The sequence below is a fragment of the Anthonomus grandis genome, chromosome 19 (genome assembly GCF_022605725.1).
Source record: "Anthonomus grandis grandis chromosome 19, icAntGran1.3, whole genome shotgun sequence".
NCBI classification, from domain to species: domain Eukaryota; kingdom Metazoa; phylum Arthropoda; class Insecta; order Coleoptera; family Curculionidae; genus Anthonomus; species Anthonomus grandis.
The window spans coordinates 1,113,644-1,138,911 of NC_065564.1; the positions used below are offsets into that span (position 1 = coordinate 1,113,644).

Here is a 25,268-nt window from a genome sequence, read left to right on the forward strand (position 1 = left end):
TTCTACAGCAAAAGTCGTTAAAAGCTTTTCTGTAGAGCAAACTATGATCTACCAAATAAAGTTGGTTTTATGCTCCTAGCTACTGTAGATCAAGAGTTATCATGAAAAGTTCTTTAGGGGGACGCTTGGGGCTCTTGGAGGAGTCTACCGAACTTTGAAGCAGTGTATCTTATAAACTATTGATTGGATCAAAATGGTTCCAAGGATATTTGATAGATCTTCACTAGATCTACAACTTTGATAATAATTATGTCCCTTGTAGACCCACTTGCAAAAGAGATAAACGCATTTTTCACATTTTATTCTCCTCTGAACGGGGCTTGGTGCTATCCAGCTGGATAACTCCGTCCGTAGTGGTTCTACAGCAAAAGTTATTTAAAGCTTTTCTGTAGACCTCACTATGATCTATCAAATAAAGTTTGTTTTATGTTGCTAGCTACTGTAGATCAAGAGTTGTTCATGAAAATTCTTTAGGTGGACGCTTGGGGCTCTTGGGAGAGTCTACTGAACTTTGAAGCAGCGTATATCATAAACTATTGATTCGACCAAAATGGTTTCAAGGATATTTGGTAGATCTTCATTAGATCTAGAACTTTGATAGTAATAAAGTTTCTTGTAGACCCACTTGCAAAGGAGATAAACGCATTTTTCACATTTTATTCCCCTCTGAGGGGGGCTTGGTGCTATCCAGCTGGATAACTCCGTCCGTAGTAGTTCTACAGCAAAAGTTGTTAAAAGCTTTTCTGTAGAGCACACTATGATCTACCAAATAAAGTTGGTTTTATGTTGCTAGCTACTGTAGATCAATAGTTATCATGGAAAGTTCTTTAGGGGGACGCTTGGAGCTCTTGGAGGAGTCTACCGAACTTTGAAGCAGTGTATCTCATAAACTATTGATTCGACCAAAATGGTTTAAATGATATTCGGTAGATCTATATCAGATCTACAACTTTGATAATAATGATGTCCCTTGTAGACCCACTTGCAAAAGAGATAAACGCATTTTTCACATTTTATTCCCTTCTAAGGGGGGCTTGGATCTATCCAGCTGGATAACTCGGTCCGTAGTGGTTCTACAGTAAAGGTCATTAAAAGCTTTTCTGTAGAGCAAACTATGATCTACCAAATAAAGTTTGTTTTATGCTCCTAGCTACTGTAGATCAAGAGTTATTCATGAAAGTTCCTCAGGTCGACACTTGGGGCTCTTGGAGGAGTCTACCAAACTTTAAAACAGTGTATCTCCTCAACTGTTGACAATAGAAAGATGATTTCAACGGTTTGTTGTAGACAATTGATGCCCCCATGCCTCCCTATCAATAAAACTCCTCTAACGTGAATTCTAAAAGAGTTATGGCCGTAATTTATCGTACACAACGGCTGTCACTTGTCAAGACGTCAATATAGATCCGGATTTGGCAAATGAGAAAATCCAAATGGCCGTATTTCATGTTAAAATCCTTTACCTGTACCCCATTGTACCTCGGCCGGCATGATTAATGACTCGCTTTTCCCCCCTCAACCCCCTTTTACCCCCATTTTGTTTTCGCCATACCTTTATCCACGACCGAATGGAGAAATTGACAAATTGTCCATGGCACGCATCCCCCTTGCCTCCCTTGAAGAAAGGAGGGGCGGGGGGAGGTTTATATTAATTTGGAATTTATGGATTTTTGCCCTTAATAGAGAGGGCAAAGGGAAGGAAAAGGGGGCAGGGGGGGTGGTGGATCTCCTAGAAAATTCACAAGTGATTAGGCAGCTTATAGAATATAGGAAACACTATTTATTATCGATTTCTGGATAACTATCCGGGCGGATTTTAATACGTTAACGTCCGGTCATTTAAGTCTGGATATGGGCCAAAAGAACGGGGGATGTAAGGGGGACAGGGGCTGAATCATTAAGGAAAACATGACAGAGGGAAAAAAACAAATGAAATAGCATCGGAACGATATCGTTTTGGAAATTGGGGAGGGGGAAGGAGAGGGTAAAAAAGGGAAAACCTGGAAATGAAATGCCCGTACTTAAAATGTAGGTCGGTTTCCCTACTGTGTATGTGTATTTATACGTTCGATTCGGGGTTTTTAATTAACTTTTACTCTATTTTTTGCCTTCAATTTTATATTAACACGGTAAAGCGGTCTTTTATAGGGGCGCAGTAATAAAACCGGGAAGTGCTATCCCGAGATGAAATAATCTGGATTAAAGTGGGATTTCTTGAGATTAAACGCTTTGTAGTTTCCAGAATTATTATATCGCGAAGTAGGTTAGTGCAAGGATTAAGACAAAATTGAAAGTTTTCTTGGAACCCAATGGCTGTATCTCAAGAACCATAAGGGGTAGGGGGTTGAAATTTGAAACACAGACTCTTCCAATAAATCCATTAAACACCTGTTTCAGGGTTTTTCTCAAAAAAAATTATTAATGGAGATACAACGCTTCCAAGTGGAAAAAATCCCTTTTCACCAATCGCACCATAGCTGCCCCAACTTATCCAGGCAATAAAACCCATCCGGGCAAAAAAAATAAATAAAACGCAAATTAAAACCGAATTACAAAAATCCCGAGAGAGGGCGTTTATTGCCGCATTTAATCCTCTTTCCCTCGTTCGCATATTTCATCCCCTAAGGCGGCAGTTGTTTTTCATACATAAATCAAAAGGTCTCGTCAAAAAAAGGGGGGATGGATTAAGTGGGGTTAGGGAATGTGTATCTAGTTCCCCACTACATAATATGTAAAGTTTGAATCCACCCTTCCCCCCCCCCCTGCCCCTGATACAAAGTATAGTGATCTCACGAGACAATAAAAGGGTTATGTGACGACTTTAGGGCCGTAAAACTCTTCCTAATGATTTATATCCTCTCTGTTGTTAAATTGTGGATTTTATGAGCCCCCCTTTTCCTCCCCCCCTGCTCATGCCTTCGAACCCCCGGGACTTAAGAACTGTTACGGAAAAAGGGGGACGCGCAGGATTATTTTATAGGTCAGTTGTCTCCCTGGGATATGGTTTATATGAGGTCGAGCCGAATGGGATCATTTCTGGAACATTATGGGGATATTTATCGGGGGTATTTTGTTGGAATGAGGGCGGCCTCGTTGGCTCCCTTCTTTGGCGTCCTGATATGTCAATATGTGCAAGAAAAGTTTTTTTTTTGTTTTGTAACTTTGAAGCTTCGTAGCTGCGCTAATAAATTTTTTTTGGGAAAAAGCATGATATAGGGGTCGAATTAATTTATTGAAAGAGTCTGTATTCCAATTTTCAACTCTCTAACCCTCATGGTTCCTGAGATACAGCTATTGGGATCCTAGGAAATTTTCATTTTTTTTTCAACTTTGAAATTCCATATCTCCATTAATAATTTTTTTTTGGAAAAAATGCTGAAATAGGTGTCTAATGAATTTATTAGAAGAGTCTGTATTCCAATTTTCAACTCTCTAACCCTTATGGTTCCTGAGATACAGCCATTGGGTTCCTGGGAAATTTTCATTTTTTTTCCAACTTTGAAATTCCATATCTCCATTAATAATTTTTTTTGGAAAAAATGCTGAAATATGGGTCTAATGAATTTATTAGAAGAGTCTGTATTCCAATTTTCAACTCTCTAACCCTCATGGTTCCAGAGATACAGCCATTGGGCTCCTGGGAATTTTTCAATTTTTTTTCCAACTTTGAAATTCTATATCTCCATTAATAATTTTTTTTTGGAAAAAATGCTGAAATAGGTGTCTAATGAATTTATTAGAAGAGTCTGTATTCCAATTTTCAACTCTCTAACCCTCTTGGTTCCAGAGATACAGCCATTGGGTTCCTGGGAAATTTTCATTTTTTTTCCAACTTTGAAATTCCATATCTCCATTAATAATTTTTTTTGGAAAAAACGCTGAAATAGGTGTCTAATGAATTTATTAGAAGAGTCTGTATTCCAATTTTCAACTCTCTAACCCTCATGGTTCCAGAGATACAGCCATTGGGTTCCTGGGAAATTTTAATTTTTTTTTCCAACTTTGAAATTCCATATCTCCATTAATAATTTTTTTTGGAAAAAATGCTGAAATATGGGTCTAATGAATTTATTAGAAGAGTCTGTATTCCAATTTTCAACTCTCTAACCCTCATGGTTCCTGAGATACAGCCATTGGGTTCCTGGGAAATTTTCATTTTTTTTCCAACTTTGAAATTCCATATCTCCATTAATAATTTTTTTTGGAAAAAACGCTGAAATAGGTGTCTAATGAATTTATTAGAAGAGTCTGTATTCCAATTTTCAACTCTCTAACCCTCATGGTTCCAGAGATACAGCCATTGGGTTCCTGGGAAATTTTAATTTTTTTTTCCAACTTTGAAATTCCATATCTCAATTAATAATTTTTTTTGGAAAAAACGCTCAAATAGGTGTCTAATGAATTCATTAGAAGAGTCTGTATTCCAATTTTCAACTCTCTAACCCTCACGGTTCCAGAGATACAGCCATTGGGTTCCTGGGAATTTTTCAATTTTTTTTTTCCAACTTTGAAATTCTATATCTCCATTAATAATTTTTTTTGGAAAAAACGCTCAAATAGGTGTCTAATGAATTTATTAGAAGAATCTATATTCCAATTTTCAACTGTCTAACCCTCACGGTTCCAGAGATACAGCCATTGGGTTCCTGGGAAATTTTCAATTTTTTTTCCAACTTTGAAATTCCATATCTCCATTAATAATTTTTTTTGGAAAAAACGCTCAAATAGGTGTCTAATAAATTCATTAGAAGAGTCTGTATTCCAATTTTCAACTGTCTAACCCTCACGGTTCCAGAGATACAGCCATTGGGTTCCTGGGAAATTTTCAATTTTTTTTCCAACTTTGAAATTCCATATCTCCATTAATAATTTTTTTTGGAAAAAACGCTCAAATAGGTGTCTAATGAATTCATTAGAAGAGTCTGTATTCCAATTTTCAACTGTCTAACCCTCACGGTTCCAGAGATACAGCCATTGGGTTCCTGGGAAATTTTAATTTTTTTTTCCAACTTTGAAATTCCATATCTCCATTAATAATTTTTTTTGGAAAAAACGCTGAAATAGGTGTCTAATGAATTTATTAGAAGAATCTATATTCCAATTTTCAACTCTCTAACCCTCATGGTTCTTGAGATACAGCCATTGGGTTCCTGGGAAATTTTAATTTTTTTTTCCAACTTTGAATTTCCATATCTCCATTAATAATTTTTTTTGGAAAAAACGCTCAAATAGGTGTCTAATGAATTTATTAGAAGAGTCTGTATTCCAATTTTCAACTCTCTAACCTTTTTGGTTCCTGAGATACAACCATTGGGTTCCTGGGAAATTTTAATTTTTTTTTCCAACTTTGAAATTCCATATCTCCATTAATAATTTTTTTTGGAAAAAACGCTCAAATAGGTGTCTAATGAATTTATTAGAAGAATCTATATTCCAATTTTCAACTGTCTAACCCTCACGGTTCCAGAGATACAGCCATTGGGTTCCTGGGAAATTTTCAATTTTTTTTCCAACTTTGAAATTCCATATCTCCATTAATAATTTTTTTTGGAAAAAACGCTCAAATAGGTTTCTAATGAATTCATTAGAAGAGTCTGTATTCCAATTTTCAACTGTCTAACCCTCACGGTTCCAGAGATACAGCCATTGGGTTCCTGGGAAATTTTCATTTTTTTTCCAACTTTGAAATTCCATATCTCCATTAATAATTTTTTTTGGAAAAAACGCTGAAATAGGTGTCTAATGAATTTATTAGAAGAGTCTGTATTCCAATTTTCAACTCTCTAACCCTCATGGTTCCAGAGATACAGCCATTGGGTTCCTGGGAAATTTTAATTTTTTTTTCCAACTTTGAAATTCCATATCTCAATTAATAATTTTTTTTGGAAAAAACGCTCAAATAGGTGTCTAATGAATTCATTAGAAGAGTCTGTATTCCAATTTTCAACTCTCTAACCCTCACGGTTCCAGAGATACAGCCATTGGGTTCCTGGGAATTTTTCAATTTTTTTTTTCCAACTTTGAAATTCTATATCTCCATTAATAATTTTTTTTGGAAAAAACGCTCAAATAGGTGTCTAATGAATTTATTAGAAGAATCTATATTCCAATTTTCAACTGTCTAACCCTCACGGTTCCAGAGATACAGCCATTGGGTTCCTGGGAAATTTTAATTTTTTTTTCCAACTTTGAAATTCCATATCTCAATTAATAATTTTTTTTGGAAAAAACGCTCAAATAGGTGTCTAATGAATTCATTAGAAGAGTCTGTATTCCAATTTTCAACTCTCTAACCCTCACGGTTCCAGAGATACAGCCATTGGGTTCCTGGGAATTTTTCAATTTTTTTTTTCCAACTTTGAAATTCTATATCTCCATTAATAATTTTTTTTGGAAGAAACGCTCAAATAGGTGTCTAATGAATTTATTAGAAGAATCTATATTCCAATTTTCAACTGTCTAACCCTCACGGTTCCAGAGATACAGCCATTGGGTTCCTGGGAAATTTTCAATTTTTTTTCCAACTTTGAAATTCCATATCTCCATTAATAATTTTTTTTGGAAAAAACGCTCAAATAGGTGTCTAATAAATTCATTAGAAGAGTCTGTATTCCAATTTTCAACTGTCTAACCCTCACGGTTCCAGAGATACAGCCATTGGGTTCCTGGGAAATTTTAATTTTTTTTTCCAACTTTGAAATTCCATATCTCCATTAATAATTTTTTTTGGAAAAAACGCTGAAATAGGTGTCTAATGAATTTATTAGAAGAATCTATATTCCAATTTTCAACTCTCTAACCCTCATGGTTCTTGAGATACAGCCATTGGGTTCCTGGGAAATTTTCATTTTTTTTCCAACTTTGAAATTCCATATCTCCATTAATAATTTTTTTTGGAAAAAACGCTGAAATAGGTGTCTAATGAATTTATTAGAAGAGTCTGTATTCCAATTTTCAACTCTCTAACCCTCATGGTTCCAGAGATACAGCCATTGGGTTCCTGAGAAATTTTAATTTTTTTTTCCAACTTTGAAATTCCATATCTCAATTAATAATTTTTTTTGGAAAAAACGCTCAAATAGGTGTCTAATGAATTCATTAGAAGAGTCTGTATTCCAATTTTCAACTCTCTAACCCTCACGGTTCCAGAGATACAGCCATTGGGTTCCTGGGAATTTTTCAATTTTTTTTTTCCAACTTTGAAATTCTATATCTCCATTAATAATTTTTTTTGGAAAAAACGCTCAAATAGGTGTCTAATGAATTTATTAGAAGAATCTATATTCCAATTTTCAACTGTCTAACCCTCACGGTTCCAGAGATACAGCCATTGGGTTCCTGGGAAATTTTCAATTTTTTTTCCAACTTTGAAATTCCATATCTCCATTAATAATTTTTTTTGGAAAAAACGCTCAAATAGGTGTCTAATAAATTCATTAGAAGAGTCTGTATTCCAATTTTCAACTCTCTAACCCTCATGGTTCCAGAGATACAGCCATTGGGTTCCTGGGAAATTTTAATTTTTTTTTCCAACTTTGAAATTCCATATCTCCATTAATAATTTTTTTTGGAAAAAACGCTCAAATAGGTGTCTAATGAATTTATTAGAAGAATCTATATTCCAATTTTCAACTCTCTAACCCTCATGGTTCCAGAGATACAGCCATTGGGTTCCTGGGAAATTTTAATTTTTTTTTCCAACTTTGAAATTCCATATCTCAATTAATAATTTTTTTTGGAAAAAACGCTCAAATAGGTGTCTAATGAATTCATTAGAAGAGTCTGTATTCCAATTTTCAACTCTCTAACCCTCACGGTTCCAGAGATACAGCCATTGGGTTCCTGGGAATTTTTCAATTTTTTTTTTCCAACTTTGAAATTCTATATCTCCATTAATAATTTTTTTTGGAAAAAACGCTCAAATAGGTGTCTAATGAATTTATTAGAAGAATCTATATTCCAATTTTCAACTGTCTAACCCTCACGGTTCCAGAGATACAGCCATTGGGTTCCTGGGAAATTTTCAATTTTTTTTCCAACTTTGAAATTCCATATCTCCATTAATAATTTTTTTTGGAAAAAACGCTCAAATAGGTGTCTAATAAATTCATTAGAAGAGTCTGTATTCCAATTTTCAACTGTCTAACCCTCACGGTTCCAGAGATACAGCCATTGGGTTCCTGGGAAATTTTAATTTTTTTTTCCAACTTTGAAATTCCATATCTCCATTAATAATTTTTTTTGGAAAAAACGCTGAAATAGGTGTCTAATGAATTTATTAGAAGAATCTATATTCCAATTTTCAACTCTCTAACCCTCATGGTTCTTGAGATACAGCCATTGGGTTCCTGGGAAATTTTCAATTTTTTTTCCAACTTTGAAATTCCATATCTCCATTAATAATTTTTTTTGGAAAAAACGCTGAAGTAGGTGTCTAATGAATTTATTAGAAGAATCTATATTCCAATTTTCAACTCTCTAACCCTCATGGTTCTTGAGATACAGCCATTGGGTTCCTGGGAAATTTTAATTTTTTTTTCCAACTTTGAATTTCCATATCTCCATTAATAATTTTTTTTGGAAAAAACGCTCAAATAGGTGTCTAATGAATTCATTAGAAGAGTCTGTATTCCAATTTTCAACTGTCTAACCCTCACGGTTCCAGAGATACAGCCATTGGGTTCCTGGGAAATTTTAATTTTTTTTTCCAACTTTGAAATTCCATATCTCCATTAATAATTTTTTTTGGAAAAAACGCTGAAATAGGTGTCTAATGAATTTATTAGAAGAATCTATATTCCAATTTTCAACTCTCTAACCCTCATGGTTCTTGAGATACAGCCATTGGGTTCCTGGGAAATTTTCAATTTTTTTTCCAACTTTGAAATTCCATATCTCCATTAATAATTTTTTTTGGAAAAAACGCTGAAGTAGGTGTCTAATGAATTTATTAGAAGAATCTATATTCCAATTTTCAACTCTCTAACCCTCATGGTTCTTGAGATACAGCCATTGGGTTCCTGGGAAATTTTAATTTTTTTTTCCAACTTTGAATTTCCATATCTCCATTAATAATTTTTTTTGGAAAAAACGCTCAAATAGGTGTCTAATGAATTTATTAGAAGAGTCTGTATTCCAATTTTCAACTCTCTAACCTTTTTGGTTCCTGAGATACAGCCATTGGGTTCCTGGGAAATTTTAATTTTTTTTTCCAACTTTGAAATTCCATATCTCCATTAATAATTTTTTTTGGAAAAAACGCTCAAATAGGTGTCTAATGAATTTATTAGAAGAATCTATATTCCAATTTTCAACTGTCTAACCCTCACGGTTCCAGAGATACAGCCATTGGGTTCCTGGGAAATTTTCAATTTTTTTTCCAACTTTGAAATTCCATATCTCCATTAATAATTTTTTTTGGAAAAAACGCTCAAATAGGTTTCTAATGAATTCATTAGAAGAGTCTGTATTCCAATTTTCAACTGTCTAACCCTCACGGTTCCAGAGATACAGCCATTGGGTTCCTGGGAAATTTTCATTTTTTTTCCAACTTTGAAATTCCATTTCTCCATTAATAATTTTTTTTGGAAAAAACGCTGAAACAGGTGTCTAATGAATTTATTAGAAGAGTCTGTATTCCAATTTTCAACTCTCTAACCTTCATGGTTCCTGAGATACAGCCACTGGGTTCCTGGGAAATTTTCATTTTTTTTTCAACTTTGAAATTCCATATCTCCATTAATAATTTTTTTTGGAAAAAATGCTGAAATAGGTGTCTAATGAATTCATTAGAAGAATCTGTATTCCAATTTTCAACTCTCTAACCCTCATGGTTCCAGAGCTACAGCCATTGGGTTCCTGGGAAATTTTCATTTTTTTTTCCAACTTTGAAATTCCATATCTCCAGTAATAATTTTTTTTGGAAAAAAAGCTGAAATAGGTGTCTAATGAATTTATTAGAAGAGTCTGTATTCCAATTTTCAACTCTCTAACCCTCATGGTTCCTGAGATACAGCCATTGGGTTCCTGGGACATTTTCATTTTTTTTTCTAAGTTTGAAATTCCATATCTCCATTAATATTTTTTTTTGGGAAAAACGCTGAAATAGGTGTCTAATGAATTTATTAGAAGAATCTGTATTCCAATTTTCAACTCTCTAACCCTCATGGTTCCTGAGATACAGCCATTGGGTTCCTAGGAAATTTTCAAATTTTTTTCCAATTTTGAAATTCCATATCTCCATTAATAATTTTTTTTGGAAAAAATGCTGAAATAGGTGTCCAATGAATTTATTAGAAGAGTCTGTATTCCAATTTTCAACTCTCTAACCCTCATGGTTCCAGAGATACAGCCATTGGGTTCCCTCAATAGTGCATAGCAGGTCGCCTACCCACAAACACCGATAGCGAAGGCATTATCGATCCTACTCCGGCACGGGGAGCCTTAAAACCCCCGAAAACACCGAACAGGAGACAGTCCCGAGCCGCACGCGCTCCCACATGCCTCCATCCCTCTCATTCCCGCATAATTCGGCGAATAAACCTCTGAAACGTGACGTCGTTGTCAATTGTCAACGGCAACAAACAGCTGATCGCCTTGACACTTGACAGCATTGATCAAAACAAAATCATCCCCGTTAGTGCGTGTGTATTTTTTAAGAAAAACAAAAGCAAAGCGTGTGTGTGTGTGTGAGAAAAAAAAAATGGGCGACGAGGGGGCCGTGATGGCGACCAACGACGACGCGTCCGAATGCAAAAGGGGCGCGGTCCAACTCGGCTACTGGACCGACAACTACATCTCGTACTTCGTGCGCCACATGGAAAAAAGGGCCCCCGAGATCAACCGGGGGTACTACGCCCGCGTGAAGGGCGTCGACACCTTCGTGCAAAAGTTCATCAATAGGGCGGGCAGCAACGCCCAAGTGGTGAACTTCGGGGCCGGTTTCGACACCCTCTACTGGCGTCTGAAGGACGAAGGGGTCGCGATCTCCTGCTACGTCGAACTCGATTTTCCCACGGTCACGGCGAAGAAATGTTACACGATCAAGAAGAACAAACCGCTGCTCGATCGGATTTATCAGCAGGACGGCGAGGTGAAGTACAGCAGCACCGACATGCACTCGGGGAACTTCCACTGTCTCGGGGTGGACCTGAGGCAGATCAAGCAGCTGCAAGAGAAGTTGACCCAGGCGGATATCCGGTTCGATAAGCCCACCCTGTTTTTGGCCGAGTGCGTTTTGGTTTATATCGAGAGCGACTGGGCCAGCAGGTTGCTCAAGTGGCTCTCGAGCACCTTCAGTCGAGCACTCTTTATTAATTACGAGATGTGCCACATGAACGACACCTTTGGGAACATCATGGCGGCTAACTTGAGGGCCAGGGGCTGTTTCCTGTCCGGTTTAAGTTACTGTAAGAGTCTGGAGAGCCAGAGGGGACGGTTTCTGGATAGCGGATGGACTGGGGCCAAGGCCTGGGATATGGTCGAGGTGTATCACTCCCTGGACCCGAAAGAACGCGACCGGATCGAGAAGATCGAGTTTCTGGACGAGCAGGAGCTGCTGCTTCAACTGTTTCAGCACTACTGCATCTGTATCGGGTACATGGGGGAGGAGTACGGGGATTTTGAGTTGAATTGATGGGGGTGAGGTGCCGGGTTGTTGACTGTGATATTTTTGATGATCATCGTGTAGAGTAGTAGCTCATCGCCTGAGTACTTGGTGCCACCACTCCTCGTCCTCCTCCTCCTCTCCCCGCTGCCCCCCTTCCTCACCATTTATCATTATTATTATTATTATTATTATTATTATTATCGGTGTGATATATGTACTAATTTTTGTGTAATAAAGTAAGGTTTGTCTAGGAAATGGGGTTTTTTTGCCTTAGGGCTGTTGCTCAGGAACCATGAAGGTTAGAGGGTTGAAAATTGGAATACAGATTCTTCCAATAAATTCATTAGACACCTATTTCAGCTTTTTTTCCAAAAAAAATTATTAATGGAGATATGGAATTTCAAAGTTGAAAAAAAAATGAAAATTTTCCAGGAACCCAATGCCTGTATCTCAGGAACCAAGAAGGTTAGAGAGTTGAAAATTGGAATACAGACTCTTCTAATAAATTCATTAGACACCTATTTCATCTTTTTAAAAAAAAAATTATTAATGGAGATATGGAATTTCAAAGTTGAAAAAAAAATTAAAATTTCCCAGGAACCCAATGGCTGTATCTCAGGAACCATGAAGGGTAGAGAGTTGAAAATTGGAATACAGATTCCTCCAATAAATTCATTAGACACCTATTTCAGCATTTTTTCAAAAAAAAATTATTACTCGAGATATGGAATTTCAAAATTGAAAAAAAATTTAAATTTCCCAAGAACCCAATGGCTGTATCTCCGGAACCATGAGGGTTAGAGAGTTGAAAATTGGAATACAGACTCTTCTAATAATTTCATTAGACACCTATTTCAGCTTTTTTTAAAAAAAAAAATTATTAATGGAGAAATGGAATTTCAAAGTTGGAAAAAAAATTGAAAAATTCCCAGGAGCCCAATGGCTGTATCTCTGGAACCATGAGGGTTAGAGAGTTGAAAATTGGAATACAGACTCTTCTAATTAATTCATTAGACACCTATTTCAGCATTTTTTCCAAAAAAAAATATTAATGGAGATATGGAAATTCAAAGTTGGAAAAAAAAATGAAAATTTTCCAGGAACCCAATGGCTGTATCTCTGGAACCATGAGGGTTAGAGAGTTGAAAATTGGAATACAGACTCTTCTAATAATTTCATTAGACACCTATTTCAGCTTTTTTTCAAAAAAAAATTATTAATGGAGAAATGGAATTTCAAAGTTGGAAAAAAAAATGAAAATTTTCCAGAAACCCAATAGCTGTATCTCTGGAACCATGAGGGTTAGAGAGTTGAAAATTGAAATACAGACTCTTCTAATAATTTTATTAGACACCTATTTCAGCTTTTTTTCAAAAAAAATTATTAATGGAGAAATAGAATTTCAAAGTTGAAAAAAAAAATGAAAATTTTCCAGGAACACAATGGCTGTATCTCTGGAACCATGAGGGTTAGAGAGTTGAAAATTGGAATACAGACTCTTCTAATAATTTCATTAGACACCTATTTCAGCTTTTTTTCAAAAAAAAAATTATTAATGGAGAAATGGAATTTCAAAGTTGGAAAAAAAAATGAAAATTTTCCAGAAACCCAATAGCTGTATCTCTGGAACCATGAGGGTTAGAGAGTTGAAAATTGGAATACAGACTCTTCTAATAAATTCATTAGACACCTATTTCAGCTTTTTAAAAAAAAAAATTATTAATGTAGATATGGAATTTCAAAGTTGGAAAAAAAAATGAAAATTTTCCAGGAACCCAATGGCTGTATCTCTGGAACCACGAGGGTTAGAGAGTTGAAAATTGGAATACAGACTCTTCTAATAAATTCATTAGACACCTATTTCAGCTTTTTTTCCAAAAAAAATTATTAATGGAGAAATGGAATTTCAAAGTTGGAAAAAAAATTGCAAATTTCCCAGGAACCCAGTGGCTGTATCTCAGGAACCATGAAGGTTAAAGGGTTGAAAATTGGAATACAGACTCTCCTAATAAATTCAATAGATACCTATTGCACCAATTTACTTAAAACTCATTATAGCATGATGAAATCAACCCTAAAAATTGAGACAGTCAAAAAAAGTTCAAAAGGGCTAAAACGTTCAAAATATTCGAAAATTACTTTTAAAAAATCCACAAACATATCGACAACTTAATTAAATCCATTTCGGGCCTCACATACGCCGGGCATGCAATTAAAACCCAAATTTAACGTTCCTCCCTTTGTTCAATTCCATTATTGGAAATGCACGTTTATGATTTTAATTTAATGTAGCTTAATGGGAAAAAAATCGGGGAAAGGGGAGTAAATCGGGACCACCCCAACCCTCAACAACCCTTAAGTACACCTGGTAGAAGATCATTCAAGGCCCTAAGGCATCAATTGGATCTGATATGAAACAATCGAAAAACGTTCCACCCCCCCAAGTGGGGGAACAAGCCAGAGGCAATAAAACCTGAAAATGTAACTTTCCGGGGTGGGGTGAGGGGGGTTTAATGGATAAATTATCCCACGGTGTCCTGTCCCTCTCTCCCCCTCACCCTCAATAAAATAAGAAAAGAAACTGATAAAAACGATTAAGATTCGTAAAGGTTTTATTGCGACATTTGCTGCTTTTATTGCTTCAATCATCCATCCGGGCGGAGGAGGGTTTATGTGGCTTTCCACGGCATTTTACTGGATCGTTCCAGTTTCTTGTTACATTGAAAGAAATGTCATCTTTTAAGGGGGTAAAAAGTGGGATTACTCAGAAACCAGTGGTGGAAAAATTCTAAGCCATCCCAAGGGACTTTTGACTGGACCTTCCCTCACTTAAACTCAAATTACTCAAAAACCACTGGAGGAAATCGCACGAAACAAATTGCGTTGGATTAATGGAAGGGATTATTATGAAAAATGTTAAAGGTGCAAAGCGATTTAAAAATAAGTTTCCAAGTTACTTGGCTCCAAGTCCAGTTGACCCCCTAAGGCACCTTTGGCTGGACCTTCCCCCACTAAAACTCAATTTACTCAAAAACCACTGGAGGAAATCGCACGAAACAAATTGCGTTGAATTAATGGAAGGGATTATTATGAAAAATGTTAAAGGTACAAAGCGATTTAGGAATAAGTTTCCAAGTTATTTGGCTCCAAGTGCAGTTGACCCCCTGGGGAACCTTTGGCTGGACCTTCCCCCACTAAAACTCAAATTTCTAAAAAACCACTGGAGGAAAATGAATGAAACAAACTGCTCTGGATTCTGAAAAGAGCCCGCTATAAAACTTGTTAAGGCTCCAAAGCGGTCTAGGAAGAAGTTTTCCAGTTATCCGCCTCCCAAGTACAACAAAGAAGAAAAACTTTCGTCCTCTCTAGAATCAATAATTGACAAGAGAAATTGCCCCTAAAGGCCCTAGATTCAACTACGCGGAATATGAAACTTCCTGCCTCCTAATTGGCCCAATTTTCCCCGGTCCAGATTTATTCCGCGTTTTACCCGGAACATCCCCCGGAGTCGAGTTTCCGGGGTTATAATTTATGTCGTACTGCCCATGGATGGATGATGTGGTGGTTCCTCCTCCTCCTCCTCACCCCCGGCAGAATTTAAATCGAGAAAATTGACGATAGAAAACAAATGAACGAGGAAAATGCACTTGTAATGGTTCGTGATACAATTAATCCAAGTTGGACCTGGGCCACGATACAATTAGTTCAACAGCTGCTTGAGCATATAAGAATGCGACTTCGGGACAATAAATAAATAACACGTGTTTTCATTAATTAATTTCCCCGATTTCCTTGACGTTCCACGTATTATTGTCTAGTTGTGGCGACTCACTTAATTTAACGTGAAAAAGTTTTTGACCTGGCACCATTAAAACCGGAATTTCTCAAAAACCGCTGGCGGAAAATTTGTGAAATAAATGGTAATGGATTGAGAGAAGAGGCCCCTATAGATAATGTTAACGAAGCAAAACGATCCAGGAAGAATTTTCCGAGTTATTTGAGTCCAAGTGCAGTTGACCCCCAAGGGACGTTCGGCTGGACCTTCTCCCACTAAAATTCAAATTACTCAAAAACCACTGGCGGAAAATTTGTTAAATAAAGTGTAATAGCTTGAGAGAAGAGGCTCCTATAGATAATGTTAATGAAGCAAAGCGATCCAAGAAGAACTTTACAAGTTATTTGAGTCCAAGTCCAGTTGACCCCCAAGGGACGTTCGGCTGGACCTTCTCCCACTAAAATTCAAATTACTCAAAAACCACTAGCGGAAAGTTTGTGAAATAAAGAGGAATAGATTAAGGAAAGAAGTCGCTATAAATAATGTTAATGAAGCAAAGCGATCCAGGAAGAATTTTCCGAGTTATTTAAGTCCAAGTGCAGTTGACCCCCAAGGGACGTTCGGCTGGACCTTCTCCCACTAAAATTCAAATTATTTAAAAACCACTGGCGGAAAATTTGTCAAACAAAGAGGAATAGATAAAGAAAAGAGGCAGCTATAAATAATGTTAAGGAAGCAAAGCGATCCAGGAAGAATTTTCCGAGTTATTTGAGTCCAAGTGCAGTTGAACCCCAAGGGACGTTCGGCTGGACCTTGTCCCACTAAAATTGAAATTACTCAAAAACCACTGGCGGAAAATTTGTGAAATAAAGTGTAATGGATTAAGAGAAGAGGCCTCTATAGATAATGTTAATGAAGCAAAGCGATCCAAGAAGAACTTTACAAGTTATTTGAGTCCAAGTGCAGTTGACCCCCAAGGGACGTTCAGCTGGACCTTGTCCCACTAAAATTCAAATTACTCAAAAACCAATGGCGGAAAATTTGTGAAATAAAGTGTAATGGATTAAGAGAAGAGGCCCCTATAGATAATGTTAATGAAGCAAAGCGATCCAAGAAGAACTTTATAATTTATTTGAGTCCAAGTCCAGTTGACCCCCAACAAACGTTCAATTGGACCTTTCATCACTAAAAATCAAATTACTCAAAAACCACTGGAGGAAATTTTGTAAAATAAAGTGCGTTGGATTAATGGTAGAGCCCACTATAAGAAATGTTAAGGGTGTAAAGCGATCCAGGAATAAGATTCCCAGTTATCCAGCTCCAAAGTCCAGTTGACCCCTTATGCTTGATTTTATCCGACCTTCCCTCACTAAAACTCGAATTACTCAAAAACCACTGGAGGAAAAACGATGAAATAAATTGCTATAGGTTGACAAATCAGCTCCACACAAATCCCTCGTCTAACTAATAAATTCCCTTAGCCCTTTTGGGCCTAAAGAGTCCGAAGGTGCTGACGCGAAAAGTTCCGAAGGCCAAACAAATGAAAAATGAACCTGCTGCAATAAACGAACGATTACCCAATCGCGTTTATCTTAATTAAGCCTGAAGAAAAACAATTTTTTAATCCCGAATTGCGTCTAATCCCCCCCCCCCAATTAGAGTTTTACAAGGCCCATAATCGCGATTGACGTCATCAAATATTTAAATAGGGATTTTCTTTTTGGCGCCAAACCCACGTAATATATATATATAAACCGCTCCGATTTTTAATTACCGTAAAAGGGTAAACGTACAGAGGAATTTCCTCAAAAGACTCCAGATTTCCCGATTTTCTTTCGGTATAAAAATAGACCATATACGAACGTATACATAGGGGTGCCGGGGCACGAGCGTATAGTTTCCCCACGCCCCAACCCAGAAAGTTTCCCCGGGAAACTGTAGCGAGATATTATTATGCCGCCTGCAGGGGGAAACTTTGAGATCATAATTATTTTTTGGTACGTGATAAGGTCCGGGAAAGCGTGGGAAACTTTTCCAATTTTTTTTTTTTTATTATCAGGGGAAAATCATCAATAAAACTCGCGTACCTCAAAAACTACCGGAGGAAACGGGATGAAATCGAGTGAGCTGGATTGAGGAAAGAGGGTTCTGGAAAAGTTGTTAAGGGTGCGAGGCGATCCGGGAATAAGTTTCCAAGTTATGGGAGTTAAACGCCTCGAAGGAATGTTCGGCTTTACCCGACCTTCCCCCACTAAAACTCAAATTATTCGGAAACCGCTGGAGGAAAATGAATGAAATAAACTGCCCTGGATTAAGAAAAGAGGGCTCTATAAAAGTTGTTAATGATCCAAAGCGATCCAGAAATAAGTATCCAAGTTATTGCGCTTTAAATCCAGTTAACACCCTCAAGTTGGTCCATATTAGACCCATTCCCACAAAAACTCAAATTACTCAAAAACCACTGGAGGAAATCTCATGAAACAAATTGCTCTGGATTAAGGAAAAAGTCCTTAATAAAACTTGTTAAGGATCCAAAGTGATCCAGAAATAAATTTCCAAGTTATTTGGCTCCAAATCCAGTTGACACCCCAAGAACTGTTAGTCCCTATTGGACCCACTCCCACTAAAACTCAAATTACTCAAAAACCACTGGAGGAAATCTCATGAAATACACTGCTCTGGATTAAGGAAAGAGTCCACAATAAAAGTTGTTAAGGCACCAAAGTGATCCAGAAATAAATTTCCAAGTTATTTGGCTCCAAATCCAGTTAACGCCCTCAAGTTGGTCAATATTGGACCCATTCCCACAAAAACTCAAATTACTCAAAAACCACTGGAGGAAATCTCATAAAACAAACTGCTCTGGATTAAGGAATAAGTCCTCAATAAAACTTATTAAGGATCCAAAGCGATCCAAGAATAAGTTTCCATGTTATTTGGCTCTAAAATCAGTTGACACCCCAAGGACCGTTTGTCCCTATTGGACCCACTCCCACTAAAACTCAAATTACTCAAAAACCACTGGAGGAAATCTCATGAAACAAACTGCTTTAGATTAAGAAAAGCGTCCACAATAAAAGTTGTTAAGGCACCAAAGTGATCCAGAAATAAATTTCCAAGTTATTTGCCTCCAAATCCAGTTGACACCCCAAGGACCGTTTGTCCCTATTGGACCCACTCCCACTAAAACTCAAATTACTCAAAAACCACTGGAGGAAATCTCATGAAACAAACTAATCTGGATTAAGAAGAGAGTCCATTATAAAACTTGTAAATGATCCAAAGTGATCCAGGAATAAGTTCCCAAGTTATTTGGCTCCAAATCCAGTTGACACCCCAAGGACCGTTTGTCCCTATTGGACCCACTCCCACTAAAACTCAAATTACTCAAAAACCACTGGAGGAAATCTCACGAAACAAACTGCTCTGGATTAAGGAAAGAGTCCTCAATAAAAGTTGTTAAGGCACCAAAGTGATCCAGAAATAAATTTCCAAGTTATTTGGCTCCAAATCCAGTTGACACCCCAAGAACCGTATGTCCCTATTGGAACTACTCCCACTAAAACTCAAATTACTTAAAAACCACTGGAGGAAATATCATGAAACAAACTGCTCTGGATTAAGAAAAGCGTCCACAATAAAAGTTGTTAAGGCACCAAAGTGATCCAGGAAAAAATTTCCAAGATATTTGGCTCCAAATCCAGTTGACACCCTAAGGACCGTTTGTCCCTATTGGACCCACTCCCACTAAAACTCAAATTACTCAAGAACCATTGGAGGAAATCTCACAAAATAAACTAATCTGGATTAAGAAGAGAGTCCATTATAAAACTTGTAAATGATCCAAAGTGATCCAGAAATAAATTTTCAAGTTATTTGGCTCCAAATCCAGTTGACACCCCAAGGACCGTTTGTCCCTATTGGACCCACTCCCACTAAAACTTAAATTACTCAAAAACCACTGGAGGAAATCTCATGAAACATACTGCTCTGGATTAAGGAAAAAGTCCTCAATAAAACTTATTAAGGATCCAAAGTGATCCAGAAATAAATTTCCAAGTTATTTGGCCCCAAATCCAGTTGACACCCCAAGAACCGTTTGTCCCTATTGGACCCACTCCCACTAAAACTCACATTACTCAAAAACCACTGGAGGAAATCTCATGAAACAAACTGCTCTGGATTAAGGAAAGAGTCCTCAATAAAACTTATTCAGGATCCAAAGTGATCCAGAAATAAATTTCCAAGTTATTTGACCCAAAATCAGTTGACACCCCAATGACCGTTTGTCCCTATTGGACCTACTGCCACTAAAACTCAAATTACTCAAAAACCACTGGAGGAAATCTCATGAAACAAACTGCTCTAGATTAAGGAAAGAGTCCTCAATAAAACTTATTAAGGATCCAAAGTAATCCAAGAATAAATTTCCATGTTGTTTGGCTCCAAATCCAGTTGACACCCCAATGACCGTTTGTCCCTATTGGACCCACTCCCACTAAAACTCAAATTACTCAAAAACCACCGTAGAAAAACTCATCAAGTAAACTGCTCTGGATTAAGGAAAGATTGGACTATGAAATTTGTAAAGGATGCAAAGTGGTCCAGAAATAAGTTTCCAAGTTCTCGGGCTCCAAATCCAGATAATGCCCCGAAGGGATGTTTTACTTCACTCGACCTTCCCCCACTAAAACTCAAATATCTCAAAAACCCCTGGCCGAAACGGCACGAAACAAAAGACGCTCTATTGAGGAAAGAGTCCCCTATTAACAACTGATACTCGACTTGCTACCCCCAGGGCACAAACGTCCCTATCTAACCGTTTTCTTAGGGAAGGTGGAAACTGGGGCAAACAACTGAACTCCCTCAATAAACCCTCCTCCCTTAAAGGCTTCTGCGGCCCTTCTACGCCCGGTAATGCGAAACTATATTAATAATATGGAAACTTTATAATAAGGCCTCGGTGGAGCAAAAAAAAACAATCGAAAAGCACACGTCGGGGAGAAAACAAATGAAAATTCGTTTTTTGTTGTTTTCGGGAAAAATTTATTTTCCCGAGATCCGGTGTTTATCCAGTTGTACACGGGCCGCCATTTATTTGTTATTATTGCGATCAATGTGCACAAATAGATGCGTTAAAAATAGAGAAAATCGCGATCGTGTTAAAGATGCCCGTTTACCCCACGTTCCACCAAAATTCGTTTGTTTTTTCTTGTCACGAACCACCTGTTTAACCCTTCGCCCCATTTGCTGCGTTAAATTATTGGGGGGAGATGGGGTAAAGTGGGACTATGATAAAGACTGGATTAGGAATTTGATTTTTTAGCGTTTTTTTGGAGAATGGTTCCAAGCTGGAAAGCTGATCCAGTCTCCACTAAGTGGTTGAAAAATGCTCGTGTTTTGTAGAGAAATACATTTAAGCTCCATAGATTAATTTGAAATTCATTGATGGGCCTGTCTGGGTCATTCTCCAAAAAAAATCCCCTTTTCTTAGTATCTAAATCTCTTTATAACGCCACAACAAATAAAAAACAATTGAATGAATATTAGTCAGCAGGGAGGACTATTTTCTTTTGTTTTTGTTTTTAATATAAGGGAAATACACCAAAAAAAAACAAACTCACCCTCTAATAGAACTTTTAAGAGAAAAAACAATTGACTACTCGAGCACTGTTTTGTACGACTTTTCCCAGACGAAATCGCCTCCCCGGAAAACGCGTCTCGCCACTTAAATGCGCTCCGCGATCCGCCAATTCCCGTATTTATATTTTTCGAAAAGTGCGCCGTGATACGGGCGTCTCACTCCCACCCTCCTCTCTCTCTCCCACGGGGTTTATGTCGGAGCCCTCTGGCGGTCGTTTAATCGTCAATTGTTTGGTCGCCATTTTGTGCATAAATCTATTGTTAGGGCCATCTGTTGGACGTGTCACAAATTGGGAGCTTGATATGGATTTTCTTGCATAGTTTTCTGTGGAAATTCTGCATTAACTCCAAGAGAGGGTGCCCCAAGCGAATGGTTATGATCCTGCTTGTTTTTTTTAGTTTTTTACCTTAATTCAGAGCATGGATCTAAGCAGAAAAGCCTCGAAAGAAAAAGCAAGTTCCCTCATTTCACGTCTTTTTTCAGAGAATGGACCTAGAAGAAAAGATACCAGGACTGAGATGGGTGGTCTCGTTTTACTCCAGGTTCCCCTAAGAGCGGGTGATTCTTCAGAAAACAGCCCTTTTGGTGTACTAAATTGGGTTCTAAAGATAGTCCGATTTTACTCCAGGTTCCCCTAAGAGACCGATGGGTAATTCTCCCAGTTTAGAAAAAAAAAAATTATATTTCTAAGTTCCTTTAATAAGGATTTCTTTCATATATCAACATCATTGAATTTCCATTAATTTTAAACTCGATTTTCCATTATTGGTCCCATGGGTCATTCTCCAAAATTAGGAGGGAAAAAATTCAAGTTTCCAACGATTTTTCCATGTTCCTTTAATAAGATTTTCCTTTATATGCTAATAATCAATTTTTATTATGATTTTCCATTACTGGGCCTATGGGTCATTCTCCAAACTTTAACTGAGGCAACTTTTTTACAATTAAGAATTAAATTATTTCCCATTTTTTCAAAGAATGGATCTAAGCAGGAAAGCCTCGGAAGAAAAAGCAATTTTCCTCATTTCACGTCTTTTTTAGGAGAATGGACCAAGAAGAAAAGATACCAGGGACTGAGATGGGTGGTCTCGATTTACTCCAGGTTCCCCTAAGAGCGGGTGATTCTTCAGAAAACGTCTTTTTTTGGTGCAATAAATTGAGTTCTAGATAGTTCGATTTTACTCCAGATTCCCCTAGGAGACCGATGGGTAATTCTCCCAGTTTAGAAAAAAATATATATATTTCCGAGTTCTTTTAATAAGGATTTCTTTCATATATCAACATCATTGAATTTCCATTAATTTTAAACACGATTTTCCATTATTGGTCCCATGGGTCATTCTCCAAAATTAGGAGGAAAAAAATTCAAATTTTCAACGATTTTTCCATGTTTCTTTATTCATATATCCATAATTGATTTCCATTCTTTTGAAACATGATTTTTCCTCCATTAGTGGTCCTATGGGTCATTCTCCAAATTTTAACTGAGGCAACTTTTTTACAATTAAAAATTAAATTATTTTCCTTTTTTTCAAAGAATGGATCTAAGCAGGAAAGCCTCGGAAGAAAAAGCAATTTCCCTCATTTCACATCTTTTTTCAGAGAATGGACCAAGAAGAAAAGATACCAGGACTGAGATGGGTGGTCTCGATTTACTCCAGGTTCCCCTAAGAGCGGGTGATTCCTCAGAAAACGTTTTTTTTTGGTGCAATAAATTGAGTTCTAGATAGTACGATTTTACTCCAGGTTCCCCTAAGAGTCTATTAATTTTTTTTTCCAGGAGTGGACTGATGGGAAATTCTCCCAATTTAGAAAATATATATATTTCCGAGTTCCTTTAATAAGGGTTTCTTTCATATATCAACATCATTGAATTTCCATTAATTTGAAACATGATTTTTCTTCCATTACTAGGTCTATGGGTCATTCTCCAAATTTTGACAGAGGCAACTTTTTTACAATTAAAAATTAAATTATTACCCATTTTTTCAGAGCATGGATCTAAGCAGAAAAGCCTCGGAAGAAAAAGCAATTTCCCTCATTACACATCTTTTTTCGGAGAATGGACCAAGAAGAAAAGATACCAGGACCGAGATGGGTGGTCTCGATTTACTCCAGGTTCCCCTAAAAGCGGGTAATTCTTCAGAAAACAGCCCTTTTGGTGTACCAAATTGGGTTCTAAAGATAGTTCGATTTTACTCCAGGTTCCCCTAAGAGACCGATGGGTAATTCTCCCAGTGTAGAAACAAAAACTATATTTCTAAGCTCCTTTAATAAGGATTTCTTTCATATATCAACATCATTGAATTTCCATTAATTTTAAACACGATTTTCCATTATTGGTCCCATGGGTCATTCTCCAAAATTAGGAGGAAAAAAATAAAATTTTCAACGATTTTTCCATGTTTCTTTATTCATATATCCATAATTGATTTCCATTAATTTAAAACATGATTTTTCTTCCATTACTGGGCCTATGGGTCATTCTCCGAACTTTACCTGAGGCAACTTTTTTACATATAAATTATTTCCCATTTTTTCAAAGAATGGATCTAAGCAGAAAAGCCTCGGAAGAAAAAGTAATTTTCCTCATTTCACATCTTTTTTCGGAGAATGGACCAAGAAGAAAAGATACCAGGGACTGAGATGGGTGGTCTCGATTTACTGAAGGTCCCCTAAGAGCGGGTGATTCTTCAAAAAACAGCCTTTTTGGTGTCCGAAATTAGGTTCTAAAGATAGTCCGATTTTACTCCAGGTTCCCCTAAGAGACCGATGGGTAATTCTCCCAGTTTAGAAAAAAAAATTATATTTCTAAGCTCCTTTAATAAGGATTTGTTTCATATATCAACATAATTGAATTTCCATTAATTTTAAACACGATTTTCCATTATTAGTCCTATGGGTCATTCTCCAAATTTAGCAAAGAAAAATGTATAATTCCAAGGATTTTCCCATGTTCCTTTAATAAGATTTTTCCTTTATATGCTAATAATCAATTTCCATTAATTTTAATTATGATTTTCTTTTACTGGGCCTATGGGTCATTCTCCGAACTTTAACTGAGGCAACTTTTTTACAATTAAAAATTAAATTATTTCAAATTTTTTCAAAGAATGGATCTATGCAGGAAAGCCTCGGAAGAAAAAGCAATTTCCCTCATTTCACATCTTTTTTCGGAGAATGGACCAAGAAGAAAAGATACCAGGACCGAGATGGGTGGTCTCGATTTACTCCAGGTTTCCCTAAGAGCAGGTGATTCCTCAGAAAACGTATTTTTTTGGTGCAATAAATTGAGTTCTAGATAGTTCGATTTTACTCCAGGTTCCCCTAAGAGTCCATTCATTTTTTTTTCAGGAATGGACCGATGGGTAATTCTCCCAATTTAAAAAAAAATATTTCTTTCATATATCAACATCATTGAATTTCCATTAATTTTAAACACGATTTTCCATTATTGGTCCCATGGGTCATTCTCCAAAATTAGGAGGAAAAAAATCAAATTTTCAACGATTTTTCCATGTTCCTTTATTCATATATCCATAATTGATTTCCATTAATTTGAAACATGATTTTTCTTCCATTACTGGGTCTATGGGTCATTCTCCATACTTTAACTGAGGCAACTTTTTTACATATAAATTATTTCCCATTTTTTCAAAGAATGGATCTAAGCAGAAAAGCCTCGGAAGAAAAAGCAATTTCCCTCATTTCACGTCTTTTTTCGGAGAATGGACCAAGAAGAAAAGATACCAGGGACTGAGATGGGTGGTCTCGTTTTACTCCAGGTTCCCCTAAGAGCGGGTGATTCTTCAGAAAACAGCCTTTTTAATGTACGAAATTGGCTTCTAAAAAAAGTTCCATTTTACTCCAGGTTCCCCTAAGAGACCGATGGGTAATTCTCCCAGTTTAGAGAAAAAAAATTATATTTCTAAGCTCCTTTAATAAGAATTTCTTTCATATATCAACATCATTGAATTTCCATTAATTTTAAACACGATTTTCCATTATTGGTCCCATGGGTCATTCTCCAAAATTAGGAGGAAAAAAAATCAAATTTCCAACGATTTTTCCATGTTCCTTTATTCATATATCCATAATTGATTTCCATTAATTTGAAACATGATTTTTCTTCCATTACTGGGCCTATGGGTCATTCTCCAAACTTTAACTGAGGCAACTTTTTTACAATTAAAAATTAAATTATTTCCCTTATTTTCAAATTATCCAACAAATCCAGACTG

The 25,268-nt window shown here is 36.7% G+C and overlaps 3 protein-coding genes across 6 annotated transcripts in view; 2 read left to right on the forward strand and 1 right to left on the reverse strand.

Annotated features, from left to right (window-relative positions):
• Positions 1–21,149, reverse strand: part of LOC126747582 (calexcitin-2) — a 28,367-nt gene extending 7,218 nt beyond the window's left edge. Inside the window, exon 1 of one of the 3 annotated variants that reach the window (XM_050456318.1) lies at positions 21,008–21,149. The gene's annotated coding sequence lies outside the window, so the exon portion shown is untranslated. The remainder of the gene's footprint in view (positions 1–21,007) is intronic. The other 2 variants (XM_050456316.1, XM_050456317.1) reach the window with 2 other exon arrangements.
• Positions 1–25,268, forward strand: part of LOC126747584 (uncharacterized) — a 45,656-nt gene that overhangs the window by 10,739 nt on the left and 9,649 nt on the right. The window lies entirely within an intron of this gene.
• On the forward strand, positions 10,541–11,863 carry LOC126747581 (leucine carboxyl methyltransferase 1). Its single transcript, XM_050456315.1, has one exon. The coding sequence runs from the start codon at positions 10,703–10,705 to the stop codon at positions 11,633–11,635; it is 933 nt and encodes a 310-aa protein (XP_050312272.1). The 5' UTR covers positions 10,541–10,702; the 3' UTR covers positions 11,636–11,863.

What these genes read in the sequence shown, in the direction of transcription:
- LOC126747581 (XM_050456315.1), top strand. Translation starts at nt 10,703, where the DNA reads ATGGGCGACGAGGGGGCCGTGATGGCGACCAACGACGACGCGTCCGAA.